Source organism: Ictalurus furcatus, chromosome 10 (assembly GCF_023375685.1).
Source record: "Ictalurus furcatus strain D&B chromosome 10, Billie_1.0, whole genome shotgun sequence".
Lineage (NCBI taxonomy): Eukaryota > Metazoa > Chordata > Actinopteri > Siluriformes > Ictaluridae > Ictalurus > Ictalurus furcatus.
This window is the reverse complement of record NC_071264.1, coordinates 17,265,997-17,291,907: the sequence shown is the minus strand read 5'-3', so window position 1 is coordinate 17,291,907 and position 25,911 is coordinate 17,265,997. Positions and strand designations below refer to the sequence as shown.

Genomic DNA, 25,911 nt, shown 5'->3' with positions numbered 1-25,911 from the left:
GAATAAATATCACAGTTTAATGACTGTCTGCTCAACATTTGTTAATAATTAGTGCCCTAGTTACACTATCAGCTGGCTGAGGATGAGTAATGCACCTCTGAGGACGGGTTCTAATGAGGAACTACTGCTGGATCTGTGTGTGAATGTTTAGATACACTGTTTAATGAGCAAATGCCTGTAGAGTCTGCTGGGATTGTCTCACAATGCGTGAACATATGGAGTTCTAGGTCTGATCAGCAGGGCATGTGCGAGTGTGTGTGGCCAGCGGACTGGCCTGGTGCCCTCCACACTTCACACACGAACAAGGATGTGTACTTTACAGCACACTACACATGCACATGAGACAGCAAGGATATGTACTTATGAACCAATTTATTGAACATTTTCTATTTTCACACACACACACACACACACACACACACACACACACAAGGTTAACTGACTTCCTGAGTATAACGAGAGATGAAAATATTAGCTTCAAATACACACACACACGCACATATATACTTGTCTATATGGCTTAGTAGTGTGCAATGTGATCTTGTCTTTGTTTAACATCACCGCAGGGGGCACGGTGTCAGTCTCCGAGTCTTTTGCCAAACAATAAGGGGCCTCGCTGTTTAAAGATGGCTGACACCTTAGTCGCTGTGGTAATTTCAGATCCGTTTTAAGCTCCAGTTTCTCTATGACCTTTAAATACTGCTCATCAACCACCTTTCCATCTCTTCACAAGGCTGCATAGCCACTATGAACCAAAATTATAAAGCAATCATGTAAAGCAAAATTATAAGCAATAGATGTTAGAGCCCTTGATGATCAATGAGTACCATCTATTGAAGCCACACTGTTACAAAAGTATGTGCCCCCATAGACTGTTTTTTTCCCCCCATTTTACAGAATCAAAGGTTTTTGTAATGTAATGTAATGTAAAGAAAGAAAGAAAGAAAGAAAGAAAGAAAGAACACCACAGATGGATAGAAGGAAAGAAAGACGGAAGAAAGAAGGAAGGATGGAAGGTAAAGGAGACAAAGAAAAAGAAAGAAAGAAAGAAAGAAAGAAAGAACACCACAGAGGGAGGGAAGGAAGGAAGGAAGGTAAAGAAGACAAAGATAAGAAAAAATAAACAAATAAAGAAAGACCACCACAGAGGGAGGGAGGGAAGGAAGGAAGGAAGGAAGGAAGAAGGAAGGAAGGAAGGTAAAGGAGACAAAAATAAGAAAGAAAGAAAGAAAGAAAGAAAGAGCACCACAGACAGAAGGAAGGAAGGAAGGAAGGAAGGTAAATGAGACAAAGATAAGAAAGAACAAAAGAAAGAAAGAAAGAAAACCAGAGGGAAGGAAGGAAGGAAGGAAGGAAGGTAAAGGAGACAAAGATAAGAAAGAAAGAATGAAAGGAAGAAAGAAAGAAAGAAAGAAAGAAACAAAGAACACCACACAGGGAAGAAAGGAAGGTAAAGGAGAGAAATAAAAGAAAGAACAAATGAAATAAAGAAGGAAAGAAAGAAAAAAGAAAGAATGATTTTCTTAGATAGAAAACTTGTCATTTAATGCATAATACACTGACTTAAAAGTTCGCACTGCAAAAGTGAATTGTTACTAATACAAAGACACAGTCTTACCTGCTTCAATAAACTGTCAAATAAAGAGTCTAATTTAGTCAAATCTGTAACTCTTAAATATATCAACAACCACATATTTTGCAGCAGGACGGTGGACCAGTATGGCGGCCAAATGGCTTCCCATCTCTATGTTATCTATGCTAAACAAATTAGCACTGAGTGGGAAGTGGTCAAGGCTTACCCTGTGGTAATGCATGAGTGCATAATAATTGTCATTCCCATAATAATATTCAAGGCTAAAATTCAAGGTTTAACAAACCAATACCGGGACTGACATTTAAAAATGCAGCAGTTGCCTAGCACTCCACACACTTCACACAGTCACCATGGTGCCCAATTTGCCTGGTAAACGGCACAAAGAGGCATATCTGAAAATCACAGATTGTCTGGCGTGCCCATGCTGGTATGTTTTGCAGCTCTTTAACGCTCCTGACTCAGTTCAGCAGCTCATTACCCAGTGCTTCATGAGATAAAATGGATTACGATTTGGACAAAACTGGAATTATATGGCTAATGTGACTAATATGTAAGGGACACTTACTGTTTAATATGATTACTTCGAGTTCCTTAAATGGTTTCTGAAACTGTAGGACAGTTATTTATAAAAATGGATAAAAAGTAAGTTAAAAACAGTCATAGCTTCATCACTTGCTCCTTTAGCATGTAGTTTAGTTTGCAAATGATTTGATATTTTTGAATTAGTCACTCTGGTGAAGGAATCATTATCAGTCACTGCCAGGACTGAGTCATTTCTTTTGTTCAGTAACTCTAGCATCAGCAAATCATCAATAACCTTGGTATATGCTTATGAAACGTAGATTTTACATAGGTCTTTTTCTTTATGTATTTATCATGTATTTGTCAGCTTTAAATGATTCCTTATGTCGCAACGGAGATTCATTCCTCTTGTGTTGAGTTGCTCAGTGTTTGAATCAGTGACTCTTTCGTTCATGACTGAGATTTGTTTCTTTCTTGTTCAATGGCGCAATGTTTAAAAAGGCAAATCTTTCATCCATGACGAGGATCCATTCCGTTCTTGTTCAGTGAGTCAGTGTTGAGTCAGAGAATCTTTAGGACATGACTGGTCCATGTTTAAGAGATTTGCTCCTCCCTTGTTCAGTGGTTCAGTGTTTTAAAAGGCAAATCATTTGGTCATGAACAATTTGCTTCTCTATTATTCAGCGGGTGAGTGTTTAAAAAGGCGAATCTTTCGGTCAGGATCGAGACGTGCAGTTGAGTGAGGTCTCATTTGTGCTCATTCACTCTAAGTCGGAGATTTCTGACTACGGTGCATACAATAGTGTCCTGTTAGGCTGGGTGTGATTTTTTTTAATCAACATGAACATACATGCATATTATAAAATAACATGGTAGCGACGTTATTTTTTCATGTCCCACCATGATTTGATGGTGGCAGGAAAAGGCTGCATATCTGAGTTAACTGTGCAGCTGAACAAATCTAAATGAATCATTTAACTGAAGAAACACACTTTACTTTAACCTTTTAAAGTCATATAAACTGCCACAAACCTTCAAATGTGAAACTATTTCATGTATTCCTTATGTGCAAATGGCTTTACAAGGCCAAAACATGTCTTCTAAGGTATATGTGATGATTTATATGATTTAGACATGCAGTCTGAATGATCCTAAACTGGTAGCTATAATCTTCCCTTACTGTGTTAGCTACATTACCCTGAGTATAGAAGCAAACATTCAACGTTAAACGTATCAAACCTGACTGATTTCATTTGAGGTAAAGTGTAACTCATATTTTTGGCTGAACTGTTCCATTAAACGAGTGTGTGTCAGAGCAGGGAAACACTCAAATCTACAGCACGGAGTGAAACACTGACACGCTCTTGCAGTCCTTCCTAACTATTGTCTTACTGCTGCATAATATATTAATTATTCATATTCCCAATCTGAGTAGATAAGAGCTAAGAGCAATTCTGCTAACAATATTTTGTAAAAGCTATTTTAGCAGTTTGCCCAAGCAAATAATTTTGTGCTATTTAATCCTCTTACTGCTTCTTTAATATACTTTGTCACTTAGCACTGTCCTTTGGTGAGGTTGTACCCAGGCACCGCGAAGTAATGAAAGTGAAAGTGACAAATTTTATACACCATTCCACCTCAATTCTCAAATATATATTTGTATCAATATATATTTATACTTATACAAAAGTGCATCCACACAACATGTAACATACTTATGAATGACACATTTCCACAAATGTAAGTCTTCAACAGCAGTGAACTCCAACCACATGCAGAAGCTTGCAAACTGTAATTTGCATAAATTACAGCTGGCATAAATAGAAGGAAAAAAGACAGAGAGAGCTAAACACTCTCGGATTTGCGCTGCAGATGCTTGTGCCTTGTTTAGTGAATGAATAAAACATGACGATGGTCCGGCATGGTTTAGGCACAGGCGGGTGGCAAGGGGACACGCTTGACTCAGCTCCCCCACTGTGTGTGATATCATTGAAACAGACACAGTGACCTTCAAAATCTCCACCAGGCCATCAGGCTCTCTGCCATGTCCTCATAACGCCCCATCCCACTGAAGACACGGGGAAAGGACACCATGATATACTCGTTGGGGCGAGGCGGTCCGAGTGGTGAAGGTTGCCATTGTGGAAATAGTGAATAGTGTAGCTTGTTAAAGACATACTAGAAAGCAAAAATATTTATTGAAATATTTTCTTTTTTTTTTTTTAAGTTTTATAAAATTTTAAATTAGAGATTTTTTTTCTTGGGAAAGCATTCTTCACACCATGAAATCACTCTCATTATGATACAGTTTACAACCATTATTTTTTTTTTTCTTAATTACTGGTTACACTATAGTCCATAATAGCCACAGTATTGAACAATGCAGAGTGATTTACATTTCTGCACATTTATTTATTTAATAAATAAAAAATCATCCCGTTTCAATAAAATCAATAATATCCTGATTAAATTGTACTTTGTTGTTATGGCCTGTCTGAAATTATTGGCTCTTTTATTATATTTTATTATATATTTTATAATAGTAGGCCAGTTTTCTTAGATCTTTAGTTAGCTCATTAATGAATATAGATTATTTCATTAATGTAAACTTTTTTGAAAGAACCTTTTTGCAATATTGTACGTAGAGCACTGAAGTACTTAGTCTATATCTATATTTAGTGGTTGTCTCCCTGAGAATTTGATTTTAGCCCAAAAACTGAGTGCATACTTTGTTGAATCCGATTACGATCAATTATAGTTGATTCAAGCATTACAAAATCAATGCAGCTGAATCAGCACCATCGGGCTGAGCATTTTTACACCCCTTACCAGCCCAAGTCTAAAAATCAGATGCTGATTTGTGTGTGTGTGTGTGTGTGTGTGTGTGTGCCCGTACAGGCATGCACATCTGTGATCATTTATTTTCATCTATCAGTAGAAGAATCCGACTCTCTGCCTTAAAGACAATGCAAGTGGAAACAGCTGGTTTATGTAAAATTCCTTACACACTGCTGTACATTAAATTCATGATGAGCAATTTATAACCTATTACAACCTACTTTTATTACCGGCTATCAGTGTTATCACAGAGTTATCACACATGTCGACTCTGGTGTTATGATTGATAGTGGTCTGAACACAGGTGATCTGTGGGATTTAAAGACTGCAGAACATGAGCAGACAGGTGCTGCAGAGGTGCATGCCAAAACTCCTCTTGGACTCCGAACACAACACACATCCTGTCAAAACAAGGAGCTCATCAGAGCTGATGCTGCAGCTTGTCTCACTGTCTCACTAACATGTATGATTACGCACTGCTTGATTTTATTCTGAACAGATTATTCTTTTTTCACATAGGTGCAAGGATAAAACCATGATAATTACACAAAAAAAGCACATCCTTTCAGAGCAGAGGTGTGATGCTAAAGCTGCTGTCTTCCCAGGGTGTGATGTGCACTCACAGCAACAAAGACTCAACAGTGTTCAATTACTGATGCCCTTTTTAGTCTTCTTTATCAAGATCTGAGTGAACAGAAATCAGTCTCTTTTGAGACTTTTTCAAACCGTTTTTTACAATGTTCAATTGGACTGGCTTTGTGTTAACTCAAATGTTCTAATGGGCTTAATTATTATACGTGCACTTAATATTATTGCTCTTAAGCCTATTATTATTATTATTATTATTATTATTATTACTACCGTGCAATCCATTAAGAAACCACATGAACGACAGGACTCAGGTGGGGAACTCAGATTCCCTGCTGGTGCATTGTGCTCCGCTGTCTTTGTTTGGGACGCTGCATGGGCTACACATGCTGAACTTGAGTCTGGGTTGCCAGATTTATTGCACTGGTTTCAAAATGTGCTGTTCTTAATAGCATTACACATTTGGAACTACACCCTTTTTTCTCTATAGTGTACTCTATAGTGCACAGTTTATGTATAGTGAGGCATTTCGAGTAATATAGGATACAGAATACCAATAATGCACTTTAATATATGTGGGAAATGTGGAGTAGGGCGCAAAGAGTCATTGGGCTGAGATATTACAAACCTATATTTCCCAATGTTAGGGCTTGGATTAAAGTGCTTTGTGGCATTTATAAAAGGAGACTGGGTGGAAATAGAGGGGTGATACAATCTGGCCACCCCACACAGTATCACAATAGCGTGCCAAACACGTGAAGCTGTTCATCCCCAAATCAGACAGATTTAATTTAGACAAACGGAAAAATGGGGGATATTTGCGGAAACCGCACATCGCTTGTTATGAATAAATTACCAGGCTAAATACCACGTCACTTATGGCAGTAATGGTATGTTAGGCTATAGTTTAGATCCGTACTGATTTCCATACTGTTTAATAGGGTATGCGGTTGGGATGTCGCCATGGTGACCTGTGAGCACACGACCAGCCGGTGCTGATCCACTTAGACAGCTTGCGTTAATGTGCGCAGTCCACCTGCTGTGAAACCACCACCACCACCATCACCACCATTACCGGCTCCGTTGTTCTTACCCGATATCTCGGCGAGCGGGACTCCGTTGAGCGTGAAGCCTTTGCCGCTGTAGAAGCGCCGCGCTTCCGAGCAGCTGCGCGCTTTTCCGCCCCCGTTGTTGCCGTCCGCGCGCGCACACGCTAAGAGCACGCAGAAAACCGGGAAGATGGTGAGCGCGAGAGCCATTTCTCATCCAGGGACACTGTCTGTCCGTCTGTCTGTCTGCCTTTCTGTCTGTCAGATGCGATCTTAAAGAAAAGGAGAGCGTGGAAGCATCCGGTGTTCCCGTGCGTCCGAAACGAAGTAAAGCTCCCCGTCCCTTAAATTCTTTAATCAGTCCGGGGGGGTGTCACAGCTCGCGCTCATGTCTTGTCGAAAGTGTCCATGAAACAAGATGGGATAAAAGGCGAGGAAGGAAAAAAGCAGGCGAGATATCCGGCGAGAGGCACAGAAGGTACTGCCGCGGTCCCAGACCGTTCCGTGCGTTTTAGCCGCGTCTCTTTCTACAGCTGGGGGTTGCCAGATTGTGCGTTTTATTTCTCAGTGGAGTGAAAGCCTGTAGCAAGCCAAGGACTGACACAATTTGTTAAAATATAAATAGAATCCTTGTTTACATTTAGTCATTTGGCAGATGCTGACCTCATCGATCCATCCGTTCTCCATACCGCTTATCACAGTGTCAGAGGGGAGTCTGGAGCTTATGCCTGAAAACTGGGGGCATGAGGAAGGGGACACCTTGCACAGTGTGCCAACCCATCAGAGGGCACAAACGCACATAGACCATTTAGACATGCCAATCAGCCTACAACACATGTCTTTGAACTGGGGGAGGAAACCCCAGAAGCACGGGGAGAACGTGCAAACTCTGGATGAATCCAAACTTAAGTGTATAAATAACTTGAAGAACAGTTACATTTCTTATTTGCCAAATGGTTTCATGTAATTGAACTGAGCAGTTATGAGTAAATGGTCCTTCTTTAAAAGTACCCAGCTGTGGCTCTCTTGTGGTTCTGGGATTTGAACTCACAATCTTGCAATTATTAAATGAGAACCTTTACAGCTGAGCTGCCACTTCCCATTTCAATCGTGGGTACTAATAATCACTGGTAATGATTATAATCCAACAGTCTGTGAACATAAAAAAGAAAGTATACATCACTGTGTGGGCACATTTTTTGGCAGTTCATGTCTGGGCACCAACTTCTGGAATATATTTAACTCTTATAATTATTATATGCATTTAAGAAATGTTTGATTTGTAAGTAATAATCAATTCAGCTGGCTAAGTTACAGTTTTGGTTAAAGCATAAGGTCTTCGCAGCAGCTCAAATCTGGCAACCTCGATGTAGAGTTTGAAGAGAAACACCTGCATGTTGGTAGTGCGCCCTCTGGCCACTGTGTTTCTTACTGCACCATGGCTGACAGAGCAGGGCCGCTGACAGAGTGTAAATCTGTGGTGTTAATGATGAAAAAGATGGCAAATCAGCCAATGTCATGCTCATAAACTCACAATACATCACTGTGATCATCTTACATCTCATGTCTCTAATCAAATAATTTCTGATGCTTCCTTCCTTCAGTTGTCCAGTAGTTGTGCTTCTGTTTTATTAACAGCTACTAACATTAAATACATATGACAATGTTTATAAAAGTCACGTGATTAAAAATATAATATTTGGTTATAATATTTTATAGTTTCCATGCCAGTAGGTGAACTGGCTTGAATTGCCCCTAGGTGTGAATGTGTGCCCTGCGATGGACTGGTGTCCCATCCAGGGTGTATTCCCACCTCATGCCTAGTGTTCCTGGAATAGGTTCCAGATTCACCACCAACCTCACCAGGATAAATTACTGAAGATGAATAAATAATTTACGTTTGCTCACTGGGTAGCGCAGTGCTCAAGCAAGCTTTACTTAATATTATGATAAACATAATATACAGAAAAGAGAAAAAAAACAAATTGGAAAATTACCAATTATTTCTATGAGCACCGGAGGAGGTGCAACAGGCAGTAATGCCATAGCAGGTCAACATCTACCTGTGTAATCAATGTCAGTGATATTATTATTATTATGATTATGATTATGATTATGATTGTTGTTGTTGTTGTTGTTGTTATGAGACAGAAATAGAAATAGAAAAGAATCTTGGATTGAGGTACTCAGAGACTTAAAGCAATAAAATCAGACATAATACTATATTAAGTCCCAGTTAAAACAAACAACAACAAAAAAGCAAGTACCCCAGCTGCAGCCTATCTGCTGACATGAACATTGTTTTCCTAATAATTTAGCAATGGGAATAAGTGCTTTCCTCTGGCTCAATATTAGGAAATGCAGACACCCATGTTGCCATTTTAATTAGCAGCTATCTCTGTTAAAAATTCCACACTTAATTAAACCATCAGCATTAATGATAGAGTGTCTGGGAGCACGGAGTACATTAAATTGACCAATTTCTTGGACAGGAAAGATGTGTGAAGTTGATAAACATATATTTGTGTTATTTATTAACAGAGTTCTGACATTTATAGCTGCTCCTCTTATTGATGGTAACCTTGCACAGTGCTGAAATATAAATTTATAAATAAATAAAAAAATGTTTAATTTAATGAACAATTCATACTGGAGAGAGTGAGTGTACATATTGGGCTAAAAAAAAAAACAGGGAACGTGTATATTCCTGAAGACACCGTTTTACCGACCAATTTCCACATGACGGAGCTCCTCATAACACATCTTTGTCACAGCAGTGTCATGCTTTAGCCAGCATGCCAGGAAGTGCTGTTAAAACACATTTATAGAAGAAATATTTATAGGACCAAGGACAGAAATGCTGCAAGTTTCAGACAATTAGAATATTATTAGGTTTTGCGTACATACATTTTCAATTAGTTTAATAAAATTATCTTATAGTTCATTCTATATTGGTTACTCACACCATATACAACCCAGACTGCTGTACTTCCTTTTTTTGCATACATTTCCACAAAAATATGCTAATTTACATTACCTAATTTCAACATCCCAGTATTATACTAATATAAATGAAAATAGAGCTAACATATTGCTATTATAATTACCTATGTACATTCATACACATGACTTTCCACATGACTTACACAATACTGTGAAGTGAGGCTGTGGCTGAGTTTTAATTCGAACAGTAGCAAACGGTTTGGGCAAAAATTAAATTGGACTTATCCTAAATGTAATGTTGAAAATACGTTTGAGTCTTAACAACAAGGTTAATTTAGCTAACAAGTAAAGAATTCATGCCAGCTACATGCCTAAGTCATCACACGTCAACTCAAAGACATCATCTAGCTGAGTCATATCATTTTATTATTTTTTTTTAAACAATATCAGAATGAGTCAGTTTAGATTGCACAAATCAAACTGAAACTATATTATCTGAATCACATCTAATAACTCCAGCTTTAAACTTTAAGAAGGAGCTGCAAATGTTTTGAGCTACTATTCCCACCATAATGTAGAATTTCTCCCATAACAGCACATCCCAAATACTTTTTATTCCTCTCATACCACAGCAATTTGCCAAGGAACAACATATGATTCAGTTCATCCATTTATAGGTACATTTAATGTTGTGCAACGTCCATGAAACAGGCTAGATCACTTTATCACTTATGTTATAGCAGCTATAAACAGTCGTTACCTCACCATCATCTATTTTTTACTCTCTCAGGTTAATAAGGCAAAAAAAAAAAACATATTACAGAGAAACTACAAAGTGTGAAATCCTCTGTCCTCAAGATGTCAAAACCTTAAGGTTTCTCTTTATAGAAAAGTACACCATATCAATGATTGTGGAGCAGTTGTTACTATAGAAACGATAACATATTACAATGAGTGCATTAATATAAACTGTAATTTGCAGCTGCACTACTGTCAGAGCGGCTGTTATAGAAATTTATACAACACCTTCTGACTAATCAGAATTGAGAATTCGGCAGCACTGTATATTGTGTCAGAAAGTACCTCAACAACTCTGCATGTGTGATGATTTAGACACAAAATTTTAATCATTATTTTGCCTTGAAGGGTGCCAATAATTTTGGAGTTGACTATAAGCTACCACTCAAAGCAAAGCAGGTAACAACACACAAGCTCATGTGCAAAATCGTAACACAAACGAAATCAAAAACAAGGCACTTTCTCCGGAGCTGGAGGTTTTAGTGTAGAGAGCAGCTATGCAAGACGGAGAGGGTTGGATCAACATGTAGACATCTAAGTGTCCAGTGCAAGTGCATACTTCAGTCCTGCTTTGTGTCCTTGAGGCTTTATGTGGATTACAGGAGACACAGCAGCAGGGGAAAGAGAGACAGAGAGAAGAGAGAGGAGGAGTCTGTACTGCATGCTCCTGAACCTTGTTGTACTGAGGGAGTTGAGAAGGGGGGGATGACACGGCCTGTGGGAACAGAGACACACACAGTCAGTGATAGAAGAGAGAAAGAGAACAATAGAGAGGTGGGAATAGTCAGGCAGAGAAGACAGCAAAGATAACAGAGTCAGTGATACAGACAGACTAGTCTCAGAAGTTAGAAAGTCTATTACTTTCAAGCAAGGTCAAGAAAGTAATCAGTGACGGCGTGGGGTGATGAAGGGTAGTTACTGCAATCTCAGAAAGGATGTCTTAATATCCTACACACTTTTTGTGTACTATTTCCACACATGTTAAATTATCCAATAAATGTGTTAAATAAAGGGGGAAAAAATTCACACCAACACAACACGTGTTAAAGTATTGTCCAATCACGTTGCGGACTGCGCTGCCGACGTCATCATCCAACTCTGAACTCGCCTCAAAGTGAATGTTCGTTGCTTTGAGCTTTTGATTGTGACAGCGGAGTGGAAGTCCTGAGGCGACGAAACCAAATGACCACCGGTAAGTTAGCATTCATCACTATTTAGCGTTAACGTGGCTGAAAATGCCTGGCTGAGTTTGTGATATTTAGGCATGGAGCTCTCGATAACGTATTCACTGGAAAACAGTAAATGTAGCAACACACTGATTGTGTTGAAAGCAACACAAAATGTGTTGTCCTTAACTACACATGCAGGTGTGTTAAAAATGAACACATGATGTGTTATTTTTAACACATCTGTTTTTAAGAGTATGCTACCATCCAAAAATTATGTTTCAGTAACAGCATGTCATGAAGTGTTTTATTCCTCTTATACCACAGCAATAGCAGAGAAAGGCAGGTCATACTTTTGATCTGGTTATAGTTATGTCTAATGTTGTGGAACATTCATGAAACAAGTTCCTGTTCTCACTTACATTACAGCAGCAATAAACACTCATTCCCTCGCCAGCCTGTCTTTTATTCTCTCTTGAAGTTTAGAGTGTTACAAAGCACTGACACTGGAGAAATTCTCACGTCCTCATAACAATAATTACACACATTGTAAAAATCTGTTTATGTGGAGCGCCCACCGTGCAAGACCCTGTGAATGAGCTGTTGATATAGAAATACTAACATCAGAATGAGTGCATTAATATAAACCTGTGATTACAGCTATAACAGCTGTTATAGAAAATCAATCAACACTGATGAATCAGAATCAAGAATTCCACAGTGCTGTGGTAGAAAAAGCTTGAACAAAGTGATGCCTTGAACATTTTTTCAATCCAGTGATGATATTGTGTTGTTGTTTTGTTTTGTTTTGTTTTTTTTTTAAAAAAAAAAAGCTAATTTAGAGACAAAGGTTATGCTCTGTGAAATCCCCCTAAAATGGAGTTTGATGGAAAAAAAAAACCACACACAACTACATTTTTTGTGGTGTGAAATTTTTGGTGTGTTGCGCAGTAGAAAAATCCCACAGAGAACCAGATCAAACGAGAAAGTGAGTTGTCTGTTTTCCATAAACACGGTTCAAGGAAGGTGAGAAGATGACAGACAGGTTTTAACAGTTTTTTTTTACTGCTCAGAAGACATTGTATTAGCATTGGTATTATCAATATGGTGTATATTCACGTCCTCAAAATAACGATTCTGTGTCTTATTTTAAAGGTGCTCATTAAAGATTAGTTACTCAGAACAATGCCCTCCTCATGTCACCAGTTCTTGAATATTGTGGTGTGAACCCAACCAATTTTGATGCAGGAGAGAGAGAGAGAGAGAGAGAGAGAGAGAATAAGACAAAAGCAATCAGTGACAGACGAGCACGTCAAAGAGAACAAAAACAGAATGAGATATATAGTGAGAGAGAAGCGAGATGGAGCGAGAAAAGGAGAGAGCAAGAAACACTGAATTACAGAAGACTGATAGCAATACTGAAAGAGAGAGAGAGAGAGAAAATGAAAGACAGAGAGAGACAGAATAAGGATCCCCATTTTTCATGCATCGCTAGTATGTGTGCAGGTGTTGCACAGTGAAGTCCCTGAGATTCAGCACTGCTACATCAGATAAAAACACACACACACACACACACACCTGTGATGGTTTTTTATGTGACAGTGTGTTGAAGGAATCTATCATATGCTTAATGCACAACAGATGATAAGAACCATACACCATCAAGAGCAAGACAGACACACACACAGACTCACACACACTCAAACCCTCAGACCCACACACACACACACACACACACACACACACTAGAGTGCTGCATCATAATGTGTCACTGTCTGGTAAATGATGGCACTGGTGTCGCTATATAGTATGCTGATGAGTTAATATGTCGATGTGCATTTATTTATGGCTTGCAGTGTGTGTGCGTGTGTGTGTGTGTGTGTGTGTGTACATCTATACATCAATCTTATTATCGTATTTTCACTGCACCGACTGACTGTGATGTATTTTCTCTAACAATCTGCCACTTTTGCTAGACTTAGCGAAATGTTTCTCATTTTCATCCTAGCTGTTAATAACACTGGACACTAACTGATTGTAATGGCTAGTTCTGCATTCACAAAAAAAACATCGGTATTGTTTGTGCAGTCAGACAGCAGCTGCTATAATAACTGGTACTTAGAAAAGGGTTTATTAGAGTGGGAGGATTTTCAGGCCACGTCTTGTGAAGAGGTAATCAACACATAAAAGTTGCACTGACATGTAATTGGCTAAAGCAGTGACCAATAATGACAAATGACAATTCCCCCCCCCCCCCTCTCTGTCATGAAAATAAATATATATATATATATACTGCTCGTTTTTTGTCGTCCACATATCTCACAACTTATTTACTATTAATAAATTGTGGACTGTTGTGGATTTTTGTGGAACTGAACAAATCACTCCTAATGGCCGTAAAAAAAAAATATACAGAATGGTCTGGGTTGAGCTGAGGAAAAGGCTGATTTCTTTCTCGCCCGGACTCTAGATTCACGCATCGTAACTGTGACAGTCGTGACACAGAGTGAACGCCCCCTAGATTTTGTCTGCATTGGGGATCATTTATTAAGTTTCAGAGGCACATGAGAGACATTATCATTATCAGCACATCGTCCAATCAGCACAAAGAGACAAATGACAGAATGGAAGGTTTTACTGGTTAATGTCAAATGCAGCTTTTCTGTTTATTGTGTTTGCTATTCAGAACAGAAACACTTGATTTAAAAAAAAAAAAAAAAAAAAAAACCTCAATCCCAAATGGTCTTGTAAATGAGTGTGTATATACAGATATACATTCTAAAAAGCTTAGCCATAATGGTTTCTTATAATTGAAGCTTTTTTATGATGTTCCCTTTAATTAATTAATTTCTTTTTTTTGCTTTGGTAACTGCATTATTGTCTTTGTTTTTCTTTTCCTTTTCCTTTTAACGGCAGCAATTTCACTTGCAGTTGCACAGGAATAAAACGTTTCTTTTTTGGGTATTTAATTTCCAGTATCAGCCCAGTTTTAATTTGAGAATGCTGATAGCCTATTTTCTACCCCAACCTGGATTCTCCTATACTGTACTTTCTTGTCACTGGCTGACCAAACTTGCCTCTCACACAAAGAAGGAATGAAAGAGGTGGAGGAAACGAGACGACAAAGGAGCAGCCACACCTCTACTGTACGAAACACGATTCCAGACCCCTTACAAAATAACCACGGTGCTATTTGCACAAAGCACAAAGGAGTCATTTATCTCTGATCTGGAGCCGCGGACACTGATGAGAACAGAGAGCTCCGGCGATCTGTTTCACACTGAAGGTGCAATGCCTCAGGGGTTCTTTTGTAGTGGAAGGAGAGGTGTGGAAAAGATAATACCCTGTACATTTTTTTTTTTGTGTGTGTGTGTGTGTGTGTGTGTGTGTGTGTATGTGTGTGTGTGTTGGTTAACTTCTCTCAAATGCGTGATATGATCACAATGTTATGTTACTATTAAATTTGCATACCGTCTATGAAAATCTCAGATTGGCTTCATAAATCACTGCACATGCCAAAATGTCTAGTGTGTGTGTGCAAGTGTGCACCTATGCACAGCCACAACATTCTCACAGACACACACACAGACACACACACACATACACACACATATATATTTTACCACCATAAACCTGATGTTTTGTTTTTGTTTTTCAATTTTATTTTGTACAGTGTTTTTAATAGTAGATATGGACACGAAAGAGCATTATAGAAATCTATATGCAGACTTATATTTAGATGCCTAATGAGCAACACAGAGGTGACAATGATGATAAAAAAGTCCCAGAAATGACAAGAAATCTTGAGAGGAACCAGACTCAGAAGGGAAACCCTTTCTGGCTAACTCCAAATAGTGAGTTTATACAGTACACAGGGTTAGAAGAGTAAAGAAGTGTGTTTAAAGGATGTTCAGAATGAGCAACAGGACATGATTACAGTTCCTAGTAAAAATCTACAGTAACCAGGTGAGATTATCCACTGAAGAAAGGGTGAGACTTGGGCATGAACTGTTTTTGGGAAATGCAAATCTTTCGAGTAAAAATGTGGGAGCAGCAGCAGAAGAAGGTGTATCACCAGCAGAGTATCAGGATAAATCAAGCAGATCGGTAGGGTGAGAGGAACAACAGAGGTAGAAATGTGTCAGGATCAGGCACTGGCATCATGTCAGGGTTATTATTTTCCTAAATTCAATCTCTGCTTGCATGTTCTCACTAGCAATAATGTAAAAATGAACTTGTAATCCTGGGACGATTTTTGCCAAGAACAAACTTGTCAACTTACGCCAAGTCAGTACATACTGATCAGTATATGTTTGTAGTATGAATACAATCTGGACATGCTACAACTGCCATGTTGGCATTGTCACGTGACCTACAGCTTAAAAAGAGCTGACGCACTACCTTCCGCCATTTTTTCTTCTGACAGCTCTTCCGCACCAGTCCCGTTGCTTTATGGGATAGCGCTATGTCCACTGATTTCCTACTGCAGAATCTCAGCAGAAACAGTAGGTCATCTGGGTATTTCTCACCTACTGTTTTATGACTACTGAGAATACTGACATACTACTCCTTTGGCGTACTGCTTTTCATCTACTGGGTAGTAGGGATATTTGGACGCAGTTCATATTTAACAAGGCTCAGAACTTAAATAATGCAATACTTATTGCGATTTCACATTAATAGATACACATGAGCTTCCTAAAGAGTCCAAATACAGGTAATGAACAGAGATCACATTAGCAGAGGTCACACTACTCTGGTGACTGCGACCTCTGCTGGCGTGGAGAGGAATTGTCCTGAGTTTGTGTAAAGTAGCGAAGCTGCCTCAGATTTCTTTTCTTTTTTTTTTTTCCCTAAACAGCTATGTAAAAAAAAACTATGGGGAGTTTGCTTGAATTCACTTGACTTGAAAACTCAGTAGATTGTAACGAGTGGGGATGTAGTTTAAAGGGAATCTGCAGTAGGACATTGGTTCATGGGGATAAACTGATTTGCAGTGGCACCTGACACTTATTAGCACTACTGTATTAATGGGCTGTCTGTCTCTCGCTCTCATTCTCTTGCGCAGTAAGCTGAGTTTGTATGTGGACATGAGCCCAAAAAAGCCATGAGTGCTGGGTGAGCTGAAAAGCTGTGGTTTAAACTATATTTTCCGCGTTTCTTATTTTTTATTGCCGGGCACGAGCTAGACACAAATTAAAGCTCACGAGTAAGTTCACCCAGGGTCATCTGGGATCTTCAGTAGTGTGTAATGCTACCTGCATGCAGTTGATTTAATAATCTACATGATGTGTCCAGAAAAACTACTTAAGCACCTGTGTAACCCGGCTCTAAATATGAGGAACTTTCCCCACGTAAATACTGACGTATCTTTTGAATTTAAGTCACCGACTCCAAATACAGCCTATGATGTGCACTTGTGTGACCAGTAAAGAAAAAAATGTATTCACACAATTTCTAGTCAATCCTCTGAGTCTGTGAAGGCTGCTTTTAGACCAGGGTCTAAGCTTAAACTAATACAGGAGACAGAAGTGTATTCACAGCTGTGCACACTGTAGGACAAAGTGCAGACCACATTTGAGTGAAGAGGATCCCTGCAAAATCAGCAGCAAATAACACCAGACAAAAGGTTTTTTGTTCATACATCCATGCTACACACAGATCTAAGTAGGTATGATGCGTTAATAATACACTTTGATGTTCATTAGACAAGACAAAAATCTCATCCACTCACTCACAGCTACAGCAGCAAGTGCAGACGCCAAAAGACAACATCATTTATGTGACCCCAGCGACGGCAAAGCGATGCCAGCTCCGTCAATGTATCCACCACAGGGGATCGACAAGCACAGTGGGACATCAAGGAGTTATAATGAATTCAGTCTTCTATATAATTATGGATACAAAAGAATGATACAAAAGAAAGCATACAAAAGAAATACTTTAGGCCTCATTTTCCCCCCTTTCAGCTCAGACACTTAATAATGTTGCATTACAATAAAAACAGTAGTAATTGTTAATATTTTATTTTGCATCTAGCTTTATGAGGGTGCAATGTTTCAGATCACGAGCTGCAAATTGCTTCTATCATTTAGCTTCAGTTTCTTATTCCTAATGATTGTCTGATTTATAAAAACAAAAAGGAAAGAATGAATTTAAATAAGGCTTGTGCATTGTAATGTAATAAACATTACGCAGACCTATGCTGACGTTGCTGAGTGAACACAGTCAGTGAATCAGCTGCACCAGAAATGAACTGGCTCAGAAACAGACTAGTCATAAGCCATTAGGTCTGTACCACCCTTGGGAGCCTGTGTGTGTGTGTGTGTGTGAGTGTGTGTGTGTGTGTGTGTGCGTGCCTCTGGGGGCAGGGTAAGCAGAGACAGCACTGATTCCAACACCAGTGTCCACAAAAATCTCATTCATGGCTCTAACGCAAGATCCCAATTCTGCACCTGGAGAATATTATGTACTCATAGACACGTAACGTGGTAATAACAGATAAGGAGCAAAACCCAACAGTGCTGATCTACATGTGGATTTCAAATGACCATAACATTTAAATAAAAAAAAGACAAAAATCTGGAGGGAACTGAGGAAGAACTGGAATGTAGAAGGTTAAAACTAGGAGTTGTCTTGTGTGGGGTTGTGGCTCTGACATACTGGATACCATGTGTGTGTCTGTATATATATATATATATATATATATATATATATATATATATATATATATATAATGTTCAACCTTTTGAAACTTTTTTATTACGGGCCTGATTGTGATTTATGCTACTTTTAATTGAGTGCAACCTCATATTTTGTTACACAAAATATGACAATTGGTTTACATTTATTGTATGTGTACTATTTTAAATACAAGGGTGAATCAAATTAAAACCTTAAAAGTGTGACATACATAAATGGGAGAAATTAGACACTCCAGACACTCTTTAACATTTGCATCGAACGAAATAGAGATTATGTTTTTTTTCTTTTAAAGATACCATTCTTTGCAATAAACAATGCAAATTAAAATAAATTAAGGCTTTTGTTTGATTCATCCTCATATATAACAAATTATGACCAATTATTTAGAGTACCGAATTCTTCTAAAACATATTATGTAATATTTTATCATATTTATATACACGACAATATAATGCTTACATACTTACATATAAATATGAAGAGGATGTAAATGATGTAAGTGGTGGCGTGTTAGACAGTGTTCTGCAGCACCATCATCACAACATCAATTGAGGGAAAATATTTTGGAAGAATGATGTTCATCGCTCCAGTACAATTCAAGAGACTTTTAGCAACTATGTCAAAGTGCATTGAAGCAGTTCTGAAAGCAACATAAAGACACTTTTGTTGGTTTTTACTTTAATTTGCCCCCTGTGTATAAATAGGGTGGTGCAGCAGGTAACATTGCAGCCTTACAGCTCCAGGGATCCTCATTTGATCCTGAACTTGGGTTACTGTTTGTGTGGGATTTTGCATGTTTTTCCCACTTTTCCTCCGGGTTCTCCAGTTTCCTCCCACCTCCAGAAAATGCAGGTAGATGCACTGGTATCCTAACCAGGGTGTATTCCAGCCTTGCGAATACGTGGCAGATCCAGCACAACCCTGACTGGGATGAATAAAAGATTTTTTGATATTTTGTTTTTGTTCTGTCCTGCTCAAACACACCTCAACACGCCTGACAAACAGCTTCGTTATGATGTAACGTGCCAAGTTGGGTGTGTTAGAGCAGGAAAACACATGCAGGAGACTAAAACCGCAGGTTCAGGAACACGGCACTCACATATGAAACGGTTTTAGCTCTGAAAGGCTACAGAGAAAGAAGCAGGTGAGTGGTGATGCTGTGTGTTCGGCACATTCACTGGAGGTGAGGTCACTGTAATCACAGTTTACCAGGTGGCTGAAGCATGCCTGCTTGTGTGTTTGATGCTGGGAAAGTAATCTGGTAATTACCAAGGCAGACACACAGGAATGCCAAGTCAATATGAGAGCAGTCAGTCAGTGATACATGCCTGGCAAACAGTGCCAAACTCTTTCGTTCTTTTATAATGCAGCCTTTTTCCTAGTGATTTGATATATGCTAGATGGAGACAATGGAGCATTGTCTGACCTAAGGTAATACATTTTTAGATTTCCACCCTCTCTCTCTCTCTCTCTCTCTCTCTCTCTTTCTCATACACACACACACACACACACACACACACACGTACACGCACACACACAGTCTTATTGTTTGACCTTCACTTGAGGCTTGAGGTAGGCAATATAAAGCTATCTGTCTCAGTGCAATCCTAGTTGAATTGGTAATGAGTTCTTCATTATCCAGACCACAATTCCCAAGAAAGGGAAAGGAGAAGTACACACACACACTCACACACACACACACACACACACACACACACCCCTGTCAAATCCTTACATACTCACAGACACACCAGCAAATTCCTAAAGCTTGCAATCAACGACGAATACCAAAGCCAGTGTACACAAACTCACACACGCCTCTGTAATATCCAACATACAATACTCATGTTTTTAAGCCTGTAATTTCCCTATGAGGCTAGAGGGGTTTCCCGGGATGGCAGTTTGAACAATGGACTCTCACCCTTAGACCCCGAGCTGCCTGAGGTGTCCCAATTAATCACAGAACGCCACACACATGCTAAGGCCGCCTAGGAAAAGGTAGGAAAGTCAAACGGTAACACATAATGCATTTGAAACAGTTTGCGATTTGAACATGGGAAGGTGAACACACAAAACACCCACAATACCCTCACTGTCGCTAGGCAGCAGGAAACTGGGTTAAAGATTTGCTAGCATGTAAATATACACACACATACTATATGTACTATATGTGTTACACCGTACTGAAACATCAACATTGTATCATAACTTTATAGGTTATATAATATAAGTTGTAACTCTTCATTGTGTACACACACACGCACACAATCATAGTTAGCTGGTTCCATGGTCTATAAACAGCAAAGATTTAGTTGGATTTGATCAGCCAATGTAGTCTTTTTTGACTTCTTCAGCATAATGCCTTGGGTCCTTGTACACAAAATAATGACGTATTATTTACGCTGGCCCGCTACATAAAAAGATAACACTAGGCAGCTCAGTGGTTAGCTCAGCTAACTTTAATGTTACTAGCATAGCCACACTGTAGCTGTAGCAACCCTGAAACAAAATTCTGTCACGTTTTTTTTTTTTCAAAAACATGCTGTGTGCTCCATTTGCTTTACATATATAAATGTAATCTACTGTTTAAAAAAATAAATAAATAAACCTTTGGTAACACTTTACAAAAAGTCCATGAATAATCATGCACTAATACCTGAATTAAGACTTAAATATGAACTAATGATGAGTTAAGGCATGTACACCAACATCTTTGGATGGTGTTGAGATGAAATTATTTGTGTTTATTATGAATAATGAATCTTTATTGATCACATATACATTACAGCACAGTGAAATTCATTTCTTCACATACCCCAGCATGTCAGGAAGCTGGGGTCAGAGCGCAGGGTCAGCCATGATACAGCGCCCCTGGAGCAGAGAGGGTTAAGGGACCTTGCTCAAGGGCCCAACAGTGGCAACTTGGCAGTGCTGGTGCTTGAACCCCCGACCTTCCAATCAGTAACCCAGAGCCTTAACCGCCAAGCCACCACTGCCCCTAATGCATCTTTCTATGTTCGATAAGGAGGATCAGTGTAAATTATGAAAGTAATCCAGTGCCATCCAATGATGTTTGTGAATGCAGCAGCATATGGCAAATTACATAAACAATTTGAAATTATGCAGATTTAATTCATATTCTTCCTTATAGAACATGTTTGATTTAGTTTACAGCTACGTGTTAATTAATACATTAACTACGTGTTAATTAACAAACATGTACTAACATGTACTTAAGATGGTCGTTATTCACGTATGAATTCATAAGACTCACGTTGTTTTTAAGGTTAGCTCTTCATTAATTTGTGATTCGTACATGCCTTAACTCATCATTAGTTCATATTTATGTAAGTATTAATTCAGGTATTAGTGCATGGTACTGTTGTTCTCCTGTGTCCGCAAACCAGAGACAAAAATGTCATGCACCTCAATTGCTGACTTTGTGTTATTTTGACAATTTGTAGCCCTCCAAGTTGGCTATGACACTAATCAGCAATAGGTGAAAATTTCATCATACAAGTAAAACCCGTAGTCATGTTTGCTAGCAATATAAATAATATTTTATTGTGTAATTGCCAATAATACCTAAGATTGCTAGCAAGGTAAATTACTACATAATTTCTAGCAAGCTAGCTAACATTAGGTGAAATATTGTTCATGTATTTAAACCTGCAGCCAAGTCTGATACCAAGCTGGTTAGGAATAGGTGAACTATATATTTTGTCGTTACTAATATTAGCCTGATTTTGCTAAGCAATTTATTGTTAACAGTTATAAGTAACAATGTTAACTATAAAGCTAGCAAACATTAGCGTGGGTGACTCTGGCTCAGGTGGTAGAGCGGGTTCAATTCCCAGCCCATGTGACTCCACATGCCGAAGTGCCCTTGAGCAAGACACTGAACCCCAAGTTGTTCCTGATGGCAGGTTAGCGCCTTGCATGGAAGCTTTGCTGCCATTGGTGTGTGTGATGTGTGTGTGTGTGTGTGTGTGTGTGTGTGTGTGTGTGTGTGAATGGGTGAATGAGAAACAGTGTAAAGGTGTAAAAAAGTGTAAAACCTTTAAGGTTAAAAAGCGCTACATAAGTGCAGTATATAAGTGTAATTAAACAAGCTCATTAGAAGGCTAATAAATACTTTGTACCTAACAGCATGTCCATCCGAAATAGTGAACAGAAAAGAAATTTGCTGATAAAAATTAACGTACTATCCTTTTGGCCCAGGACATCTGTCATTCGGCAAATCAGGATGTGTATGCGCAGACACAGACACACACTCCTGTTTGGAGATTTTATTACACCAGGTTCTAGATTTCAGTCTCAGCAACTACTTATCAGACCCGGCTTCTATAAACTGGATATATAAAGTTACAGTCTAAATACCACATCCGCCTTGGGCACTGCAGAGTCAGGGGTCTGTGGGAGTAAAAAAAAGGGACAAGTAAGGGGACAAAGACAGGAATAAAACACACCGGAAGGTTATGGGTAGGTCACAACTCTCACCCCCACTGACTGTAAGGTCAAACAGCTATAAAGGCCAGTGGAAGCTTCTGGCAAAATGAATGTGAAAAAAGCTTTGGGAGCTTGTGAGTGAATTTCTTGCTTTTAAGCATATTAGCATTATTGACACTGAGAGCAGGCTGAAACAATCAATGCGTAATCCCAGGTCACATGTCAAAACACAAGCATATGCAATCTACAGCTAGAGGATTGAATAAATTGGAAAATTTGACATTGACAAAAAGTCTTTCTTCAGATTGCTTTTTTGTTCTTGTTGTTTTTCTGTCATTTATTTCTTCCTGCACAAGGCAGGAACAAACAAAATCATACCAAAACCTAACAAAGTGTGTTTCTGTCAGTCACTATCAGAACATGGCATAGAGAGACAGGAAAACAGACCAGAGCAAATACGATCTCAACATGCTTTGGTTCAGATAATCAGCTCATAGAAATGAATAACATAACTGACTGTGTCAAAAGCTTTGCTGCTCCTGCTGGTGAAACTGACCCTATGTGCTACTCAGGCTCCTACAACTTTAAATCAACAACATCCTCTTGTCAATCAATTAAAAGTCTTTGAATAATAAGGCATCTCCTTTTCCTAAATGACAAGTTTACAATTAATTACACGTTACTCCAAGGCAAAACTATTACTACAAACTACTGTAACATTACTACTAAAACTATTACTAAATTATGATACATTTCTAGCATAGTTAGCTAGTTCAGAACTGTTAAAACAATTTAAAAATAGGTAAATATTAATTTGACTGTTGATGACTAGCTATAAATTTAGCAAACAGATTAGCAAAGGAGAAGCTAGCTAGCTAGCATTATGACACTGAGAACAGTGCATATGATTCCCTGAATTGGGCCTTGTTTAAGATGCAGTCAGGACTGAGATGTGCTGAATATATTTTACATTTGCACTGAAATGCTCAAGGATGCCTGAACAAATAAACATTGGCCATGCCTTTTGTTTGGGTCCTTTAGAGGCTTAAGCAGAGACATTTTTATTTCCTGACAAACAAGATGTTTAAGTGAATGTGAAACAACCTGCTGTAAAGGGACTGGATATGGCTAACCTGCTGTAAAGGGACTGGACATGGCTAACCTGCTGTAAAGTGACTGGGCATGGCTAACCTGCTGTAAAGGGACTGGGCATGGCTAACCTGCTGTAAAGGGACCGGGCCTGGCTAACCTGCTGTAAAGGGACCGGACATGGCTAACCTGCTGTAAAGGGACCGGCCATGGTTAACCTGCTGTAAAGGGCCCGGGCAGGGCTAACCTGCTGTAAAGGGACCGGGCATGGCTAACCTGCTGTAAAGGGACTGGGCATGGCTAACCTGCTGTAAAGGGACTGGACATTTCAGAGAACATACGAATATTCAGGTTTCCATGATTTCACATGAACCTAAAACTATTATCACCCTTTTCCAAAACGGGGTCTGAATAGAATCAGGTAGATATTTTCCCATCAACCAGGTGTCTAATCTCAAACTATTTAACACCTTTTCTCTGCAAAAGAGCCAGATCTTGGAAGGCAGAACTGGTTCAGTTGGTCCAGCACCAAAATATCCTCCACAAGTATATGGAAGCAATACTTTGGTCAGTGGCTTGTCAATCTTAAGCAATTCCATTTTTTTTGCATAACCACCATTAAAATCAGATGTGAATAATGCATCACCAAAAAGCTTTTAATTATTATTGCAAATATAGCAATGAATCAAGGGTTGATGAAGTAAAAAATTCACTGATAATTAGAACAAACCTGGGAGCTATATTGCTAATGCGAATTCTAACACTGACAAAAAAAAAATACCTCCATGCTTTCTGGGTTAAAAAAAGAAAGAAAGTATTTTACAATCATGAAGTTAAATGATTGTTCAATATGTAAAATGTGGGTGTGTCCCACAATAAAACAGGAATTCAAGAAGCAAAATCAACAGAAAAATAATTTGAAAAGAAACAAAAGCAAGAAGTCAAAATTTCAAACACACTGTATGTACTTTCAATAAAATACAAACACACTGTATGTTCTCAAATCCGGAGATGGAACTCCCCCAGTTGTTATGTCTGCCATCATTAGTAAACTCCCACATCTGATTATGTGATGTTTCAGATATCTTTTTCTACAGAGGTGGTTCCTAAGAGTTGCTGGTTCACAGAGTCCCTGAACCAGCATAGGCTCTGTGTTGAGCTAGAATGTGGTTTTAACAGTGGTTACTGGCTTCACTGCTTGCTGATCATGTTTTTCCACGACTTTGAGTAGACCACAACGACACTTCTTTCCACATGGTCCTCAGTGGCGACTGCATTAATCAGTACAGTCGCCTGTAAAACTTGGTACAGATAGAGCAAACACACCCACACACACACATACATACATACATACATACATACATACATATATATATATATATATATATATATATATATATATATATATATATATATATATATATATATATGTATGTGTGTGTGTGTGTGTGTGTGTGTGTGTGTATATATATATATATATATATATATTGTTCAAAATCTTTTGCTGATGTGCTAAAAATGTGCTATGTCAGTCTCAGTGATTACTGATTGCTTCTTAAATCTGAGCGTGAATCAGGATGAGCCAGCTGGCTAAGATATTGACCTGTCTCCATCCACAGCCTCTTTTGGCCTCGATCGGTGCTAGTTTGGGAGCTCGAAGGGGAAAAATCCTTTGAATGCCCGAACAGAGTGCATGACAGTGGAAACCTAACATCTTTCAGATTTAGCTCTTGTAAGGAATATATAGCACCACGGAAATGTGTTTCTTGTCTCAAATTGTAATTGTTTTCATTATTGCAGTCTTGAGAAGTCCTAACAATTTAATAATGCACATGTGGAGCTTAGCTTTTCTTAAACTGCCAGTGCACATTTTAAATGTAATGCTTTAAATCCTGCTGCTGCCAGCATTTTTTTGGTCTCACCGGGGCATCCAAAGTTCCCAGTTTCCAGAGAAAATAGGTTTAAGCACTCAGTAACACCAAGCACGTTTTTACCTCCTGACCAATCAGGTTGCAATTTTTAAGGCAAGTGAGAAAATAGTGAATATGGAGGACATGTGCTGGTGGAGAATTAGTCTTGTTAGAGTGAATATAAGGAGATTTGTAACATGCTGAATTGAAAATATTTAATTGCAGGTAATCTAACTTTGCAGTGTAACTAAACATAACGA

At 38.7% G+C, this 25,911-nt stretch overlaps 2 protein-coding genes across 4 annotated transcripts in view; both read right to left on the bottom strand.

Annotated features, from left to right (window-relative positions):
- The window catches only part of gpc1a (glypican 1a), a 42,120-nt gene extending 34,829 nt beyond the window's left edge, over positions 1 to 7,291 (bottom strand). Inside the window, exon 1 of the mRNA XM_053635594.1 lies at positions 6,636 to 7,291. Coding sequence (XP_053491569.1) covers positions 6,636 to 6,801 — 166 coding nt within the window. The 5' untranslated portion in view covers positions 6,802 to 7,291. The remainder of the gene's footprint in view (positions 1 to 6,635) is intronic.
- A 1,466-nt stretch (positions 7,292 to 8,757) lies between these two features.
- gpc5b (glypican 5b) overlaps positions 8,758 to 25,911 on the bottom strand; it is a 64,941-nt gene continuing 47,787 nt past the window's right edge. For all 3 annotated transcript variants that reach the window (XM_053634520.1, XM_053634521.1, XM_053634519.1), the window contains one exon: positions 8,758 to 11,047. In XM_053634520.1, coding sequence (XP_053490495.1) covers positions 10,929 to 11,047 — 119 coding nt within the window. In that variant the 3' untranslated portion in view covers positions 8,758 to 10,928. The remainder of the gene's footprint in view (positions 11,048 to 25,911) is intronic.